Source organism: Drosophila gunungcola (genome assembly GCF_025200985.1).
Source record: "Drosophila gunungcola strain Sukarami chromosome 2R unlocalized genomic scaffold, Dgunungcola_SK_2 000004F, whole genome shotgun sequence".
NCBI lineage: Eukaryota > Metazoa > Arthropoda > Insecta > Diptera > Drosophilidae > Drosophila > Drosophila gunungcola.
Genome location: NW_026453167.1, coordinates 5,140,276 through 5,147,803, shown reverse-complemented (window position 1 = coordinate 5,147,803; position 7,528 = coordinate 5,140,276). Strand labels below are relative to the sequence as shown.

Genomic DNA, 7,528 nt, shown 5'->3' with positions numbered 1-7,528 from the left:
TCTGATGGCCTTTTCCTGAAGAGCAATTAAAATAGTTGTTGTTTAATACTTTCTCTTTATTGCTTAGATCCTAACATTGTTTAATCAAAGCTTGTTTATTATTATTTCGAATGTGCTATTATCTAGACTAATGTCAATGTTTTTTTTAGTTTCCTTTTCCTGGGCATTGCTACCCTAAACCAAAAGAGACCAGTTTTCGAATGTTGTTCCGTATGAGTTTTACTATTCATGGGCTTCTGAATTAAATACAATTGGGTAGAACGATTGCTTACACAGTAGGTTACGAGCTATGAATATTTGTTTAGATTTTGTTTGTATTTTTTTCAGAATAAAAACTAATAACTTATCGTAATTATGCGTTTAAAAAGAATTTACTATGATAAGATAATAAATAAATTAGAGGGAAGTAATGGTAAGGAATAAAGGCCGAGCTCTGTTTTCGTCCAGTCAAGGTAAACACGCTAACGACAAAGTATACAATTACTGTTTGCATTATATAATTTGATTCGCAAGCCACAAGAACATTATCATGGGTAAAATTGAAATTTAATGAGTATAGGAAGCATTGTGTGTGGTTTATTGATCACTTGAATGATCTCATTAATTGTCTAGTATAATGATAATGATTTGTTTTGACAGTTTACTTCTTTTTGCCAACGCCTGAATAAATATTCAACATATATAATATATGGGCATTCTTTGAGTACATTATAAAAAAAATGTATAAACAAAAAAGCAATCACAATAATCTATACAATAAAGCATGGTTAAAAGTCGAACAGAAATCGAAATCGAAACATAATAAAATTATCAGTTAAAAGATATAGTCTGAGTATATTTGAGCTCGTTAAAGTGGCTTCGCCCTCAACTGGACACGGAGATATTGGACCATGGTCTATTTACACTTGCTATTGCGACGACCATTCGTTGATGGGGTAAGTACTGCCAATGTACGATGGCTGTCGAATAGACTCGCTTGACGCTGGTGAATTTACAACCGAACTCCAATGCTGGCGAGGGAAAACATTCGAGTTGACGTACGACGACGGAGCACCGATGTAGGCCGCTGGTGGATGCAGGTTGGAATGATACGGTGCGAAGTTCAGATTGCCGTACGAGGTGTAGTTATTGATGTGGTAGCTGGATCCGGGCGCCGGCGCGGCCTTGTGCTTATTGTCATAGTAATCGTAGTACTGTGGCGGATATGTGTGCTGGAAGGGTTTGGCCTGGAAGTACGAGCTGTCCGCCGACGGCGCCGGCTCGCTGTTGGGCGCTCCTGGATGCGGCGCTAGTGGCGCATTTGGCTGAATACTATTGGCATTGTTGTAAGCCTCGCCGGCCGCAGGCATGTGATTCGGATGTTTATACGCCTGTGGCGGTGGCTGCTGCGGCTGTTGCTGCTGCTGCTGCGGTGGTTGCTGTTGCTGCGGCTGTTGATGCGACTGCTGCTGTTGCTGCTGCGGCAGGGTTTGCGGCTGCTGTGGGTAGTTCAAGTCACAAGGCATCGGGTGCTGATTTGTTGTGGTGGCTAAAGTATTATTTGGTTGCGTTTGCGGCTTAAAATGTTGCATGTTCTCCGCGGACTTTCGCTCTTTCGTTGACATTTCCGTCCGGCTACTGGTTGCTGGAGTGCTTTCCTTACTCTTAACCACATGCGGTTCGTCATCAGCTGTCAGATCTTTCACATCTAAAAGCAGATTTGTTATTTTAAATCACCAATTAAGCATAAGTTAGGTGCCTACCTTCTTCTGGAGTTTGGGGTTTTGCTGTGTCGGTGTCGCAATCGGAAGTTATGTCTATCACATCATCCTTGTTTGTCTTTTCGGGTTCAGTTTTGGCCGTTGTCCTTATAGCTATGATCTTCCCGCTGTCCAACTGCATGTAAATTCCTTTCGTCGACTTCAGAACCATAACTCGTTGGCCAGCCTTTAGAATTATATTGGCTTTGTCGGCCGAATTCGTGGGAATAACAACGTCTAAAATGCATATTAGTTAGGCTAGTTAGGCTATTGCTTAATTTGAATAAAAGGATAAAACATTTACCAAGTGGCAGGGTCATTTCTTGGGCAGTCATTCCCTGTCTTTGCCACACGTCAGCTGGAATCCAACGAGTGGATCGACCAGAGGAAGCCAATGTATTGGTCTTTGTTTGCTATGGACAAAGGTAAAGTTAAAGTAAGATAAATTCCAGACATTGGTGAGAAAATTACAAGGAACTTACCTGATTCATTGGCTTGGTAATAACAGTTCCATCGTTGTTCACAATCTTGTAGTGCATTTTCGCTGGCGCATAAGTACATCTCTGATTAACGGCTGCCTTCTTTTCCAGTTCGTAGCTTCGATGAGCCTGTCTTTTTTCCGCCTGCGACAGTTTTCTGTCCTTTTGATCAACCAACAAACTTTCGTGCAAGAAGGGTTCCTTTGTCACACAGTGCCTGTGCAACGCGAGAATGGTGTTGATAATTGAGTCGGCATGAACAATGTTTTCCGGGACATCATCCTTTTCCTTTTTGATCGGTGAGTGTGAGGCGCCGTTTAGTGTTTTGGACTCCGTTTGATGGTCTGCCGTCTTGTTTTGATCTTCGTTTGATTTATTTTGCCCATCTAGCGAGTTATTTGTCTCGTCCTCTCTCTTAATCTGCTCAATTGCTGGCTTACTGCCCTCCTCCGACGGTGAGCTTGGCTTGCTCAAATCGTTTATTGGTTTATTTATCTCCTCGACGGTGTCTTCATCGGAGTCGTAGTCGTGACACAGATTGGTTATATCCTTCATCGAAAGATGTGCCTCGGGATTGCATTCGTCGACGATTCGATCGGACATGCCTTGCTTTTTGATTTGCCTATCGTATATCTTCTTCTCCAGACATCTGTCCATTACAATTCTATACACAAAACACGGCTTAATCTGACCATATCTGAATTTTTTGAAGATCAATTTAAGTTACTATAGCGGTGACTTAGTCAAGTTCATCAACTCTTACCTATAAATCCTATATACAGCTTGTGTATCGTGACAGGGATTCCAACTAGCGTCGAATATTATAACGCGATTCGCTCCAGTCAGGTTAATTCCCAATGAGCCAGCTCGTGTAGATATTAAAAAAAGCTTAACATTACTATTTGCATTAAATTCATTGACTAGTCTTTCCCTTTCTTGCGAGGAAGTAGAACCATCCAAACCTGTAATAAAAATGTTTGAGTTAGTATAACTATATAGTATCTATATGGGCATACTTACGAAAATAAGAGCTATTTTTAGTCCAGAACATATTGCTACCAGGAACATAACTAGATTTTAGATAGACTTCGAGTAGGTTTAAGGTTAATAGACTTTGGCTAAACAACAAAATACGATCGCCCAACTGAAGACTCTCCTTCAAGATGCAGAAGAAAATCTCCATTTTCGGCGAATTCGATATTAGGCCCGACACATAGTTCTTCATGAGGTCGACGGCCCACGAACATGAAAACTCATCGTTTCGCTTACTTTTTAGCAACTTTTTGAACGGCTCGACGGGAACGCTACTAACGTTTTTAATGCCCGAGGCATTCCATTCACTTGGCTTGCTGGAATTGCACTCATTATCTAGTTGATTGTTGGAACACGGCGTTTGTATTGTCGTTTCGACGGTCTTTATTTCGTTTGTGTCCAGATCCACGATCTCCGAAGACCCGGTTATGCTCTCAAAGTTATTTGACATGTTCGTGTCCGTTTGCTTGATGACCTCAACGCATCCCGCCGGCTTGGGAAGAATACTGGAGTCCATCCAATAATTGTTTTTACCCTCACTGCCGAAGGTGCCATAATTAAGTGGCTCCGGTTTTTCATCGTAGAAACTAGGGCTAAAAAACAAAATAATTATACATTTAAGAAGGTAAAAAAAATAAAATACACCATACCTCTTATTCAAATATTTAGCATTCAAATCCGATGATGTGGGTATATTAAATAAGTTTTGATTATCGGCTTTGGGTAGGGTTTCAATACTATTGACCGGTTCGCTGGCTCCATTGATTTTCCTCTCGAACAGAGGCGAAGCCACACTCAAGGAGGGATCTGGACTGGGCTCCACAATCGGGGTGGGTGCTCCCTTGGATACCTCCTCGTCGATTTCTAAGTCTAAATCAGTCTCACATTTTTTCAGAAAGTTATACAGAACATCCGGATGGTTCCAGATTTTGCAGCAGACGGCAAAGGCCTTCAGCGGGTTGGGAAACGCCTTTGTGCGCACCACGTCGGTCATGAAGGTGTCGTAGAGCTTGCGCTGGAAGGCAGTCATTTTGGCCAGGATGACGTACTCGTACTTGTGCGGCAGCGTTAGCTGCAACACCGTGTGCGACCGCCGCTGGACGAAGCCCAGCAGCAGGGAGTGCAGCACGTGCGCCCTGTAGCGCATCAGCTTGATGTCGTCGGGCGTGGAGTCCACGCACTGCCCGTTCTGGATGGGCCGCTCGAACATGTTGCAGAACTCGGTGCGGGTGCCCAGGTAGTTGGGCCGCACGAAATCCACCATGCACCAGTACTCGAGCAGGTTGTTCTGCAGCGGATAGCCGGTGAGGACGATGCGTCGCCGCGTCCGAATCTGCTTCAGGGCCAGGGAAATGCCGGCGTGCGAGTTCTTGATCCGGTGACCCTCGTCGCAGATCACCAGATCCGGCCCTGGCTTCACCAAGGCCTCGAACACGAGGTTCATCAAATCGCTGCTGGAGTCCATGCCGTCCGGCCGGATGACACTGCCCTTTCGCTTGCGCGTCTTCACCAGCTTGAGGGCCAGCAGGCGGAACAGCTCGTAGCCGATCAGGAGCACGCCGCCGTCGTTCACCCAGTTGAGGATCACCTTCGCCCGGGCCGTCAGCGTCTTCTGCTGGTCGTTCAGCACGTAGATGTCGAAATTGCGGGCCCGCACATTGCCATCGGCCGAGTAGCGCGGCACCCACATGTTGAACTCGCTCAGCCAGTTCTGCAGCGTGTTGATGGGCATCACACACAGCACGGTCTTCGCCGAGGTGTGTCTCAGGAATATATCACAGAAGGAAACCACCTGCAACGTCTTGCCCAGGCCCATGGAGTGGGCCAGAATGCAGCCGAAGCCGCTCGATTTGTTATACCTCCGTGTCGATTCGATTATGTTGTCGTACAGGAAGCGCACGCCGCCGATCTGGTGCGGCTTTATCACCTTGGCTATCTGGGGGGCCAGGTAGAGGGTCTCCTCGCCCTCGGGGTGAGCGATGTTGACCACCACCTGCCCGTTCTCGTCGGGCACATTGTACGCGTCCTTCACATGCATGCCGCTGTTGGTGGCGTCGTCCGACTCGTTCATGTCCTCGTCGTCGTCCTCCTCCTCCTCCTCGGACAGCAGTATGCAGTCGTCGTCGGAGCTGTCGTCGATGGTGACCACCTCGCTGGGCTGCTGCACGCTGGCCTCCTTGTGCAGCACATCCTCGATGCTGCCGCCGCTCAGGCTGCTGCTGTTCGACTCGTCGAACGTGTCCGAGGCTATCTCCTCCTCCGGATAGTCAACGGGCGGGTGATGCTCGGCGGGATTGGCCACCGCACAGCTCTCGATGCCCTCGCTCTCGTCGAGCTGCAGGATGCGGAAGAACTGTTTGTGCACCACCTGCTTCTGGATCTCCCGCATTGACTTCTGTTGACCAGCAACGCGAGCCAAACGCTCCGACTCCTCCCGCTGCGCAGCCAGCGTGGTGGTGTCCAAATTGTTCTCGTTCATCACGTCGCGGATGTTCTTGCGCAGGTGGCTGGCCTTCTTCTCCTCGGCGGCGGCGGCCACGGCCAGACTGAGCTTCTTGTTGGCGGCCTGGTCCTCGGCCGACGAGTTCTTTCGTTTGTGGCCATAAGGTACTGTGTTCTTGGCCACCTCGGCCAGGGGATTCATGACCCGGTCGGGCTCCCCGGGCTGACTTATGTCGGGGCAGTATTCGGGCATTTTAGCGGGTATTTCTACGGCTCCATCGATGGGTATTGGTATGGGTATGGGTATGGGTACGGGTAAGGGTATGGGTATAGGTGTGGGCACCGGTGGCTGTGGCTGTGGCTCTGTGGGAGGATGGTGGAGGTACCGCCTGGGGTCCTCCGGAAACATCATCGAGGTATGAAACTCACTGACGTTGGGCCAACCCTCCGGCTTTTGAAGTCTTTGGTTAACATCGTAATTGGGATTTGACTCTTCCATGTTGGTGGCTTCGGATGTATCCCTGTGGGAAAAAGAGATGGATTAGAATGGTTTTTGGAAATCGGAAGAGAATGTTATTAATCCTTAGAAGTTGCAGATGGAGTAGATTCTGTAGTTAAAACTCCTATGTTCACTGCAGGAAATTAACTATAATCATAATGATGTGAAGTTGAGCAATAGAAACCCGACTTATCCCATCGCTAGCAAAGGTCACAAAACCAATTAACAAATCTCTGGGGAAAGGGGCGTTGTAATAAACTGGAAATTGTTATAACTCAATAGCCATAATACCCATATATAGGGAGGAATGTACATATGATATGGGTTCCAAGGGATCGGAATCGGTATTTACTTGGCACGGATAAATTCTGGGCTGTTGACACTTATCAGAAGCACCCCTACATACTTACATACATACAGGTGTAATTTTCGTATGCTTTGGGGGCATATACAAAATCGTATGAACCTGCAGCTGCTTACCGATCCATTATATTGTATGCATATAGTAACTAAACTATCGTGGACTTACATCAGTAGAGTCAGGAGGAATGTTTGTGCGATATTCGCCTTTTACAAGCCACACATGTATGCTCATTACATACTCATATACGCAAGTACATACTGAATTCGTAACCGGGCCGGATTTATGGCCATAAAAATGGAAATTCTTGGGGTTTATCCCTCGCTCCCTTTTTGTTCTTAAGGGACAGGATGAATCAAAACAAATGGGGTCGACACAGAAATTATCTCAAAGATTAATACACTTATTTATGCACAATTAACTGGCAAGATTTTTTCTTTAATTATAGGTAGGATTTTAATTTACTTAATTTGATGCACAAACAATCTTACGTACATTTACATTCAGCCGGCGAATTAGTTTTTATGATGAAAAAATTAACAACACAGCTTCTTAATTATTGTTATTTTATACATATGGATTTTTTTTCATATGCACTATTGGAAGGTTCTTGGTGTTCGGTTTTGAGATTCTCGGTTGATCGCGTCTGTCACTTGTATTTCGAATACCAAGTTCTTTAGCTTGTTTTTATATTAACTTAATATGTTATTCTCGATTTATTTTCTCGCTGTTTTCAACATGTATATTTGTATATAATGAATACATTACTATACAAATATGAACTAGTGATGTATAAAAACATCGATGCATTGAGCGATATTACCCGATGGGCACTCATTGCACGACTTGTCTGGGATATTTATCGGAATGAGTGGAATTGGGACAAAACATTTTAAATTTAAATGTTTAGCCATGTTTGACTTTAAAATTTGTTTACTAGAAGTTTAAAGTACGTATCAAAAATATAGTCAAAATG

The 7,528-nt window shown here is 45.3% G+C and overlaps 1 protein-coding gene across 1 annotated transcript; it reads right to left on the bottom strand.

Annotated features, from left to right (window-relative positions):
* Nucleotides 1-32: 32 nt before the first annotated feature.
* LOC128254222 (helicase ARIP4) lies at nt 33-7,334 on the bottom strand. Its single transcript, XM_052983117.1, has 8 exons — nt 7,048-7,334; nt 3,901-6,213; nt 3,239-3,843; nt 2,982-3,180; nt 2,222-2,915; nt 2,044-2,152; nt 1,743-1,976; nt 33-1,687 (listed from the first exon to the last, which is right to left on the bottom strand). Coding segments are annotated over exons 1-8 (4,935 nt in total). The 5' UTR covers nt 7,050-7,334; the 3' UTR covers nt 33-908.
* Nucleotides 7,335-7,528: the final 194 nt, after the last annotated feature.

What these genes read in the sequence shown, in the direction of transcription:
- LOC128254222 (XM_052983117.1), bottom strand. An exon ending in GCTAAATATTTGAATAAGAG is followed by an intron (nt 3,844 to 3,900) that starts GTATGGTGTATT and finishes TTTGTTTTTTAG; the next exon opens with CCCTAGTTTCTACGATGAAA. An exon ending in AGAAATGACCCTGCCACTTG is followed by an intron (nt 1,977 to 2,043) that starts GTAAATGTTTTA and finishes TATGCATTTTAG; the next exon opens with ACGTTGTTATTCCCACGAAT.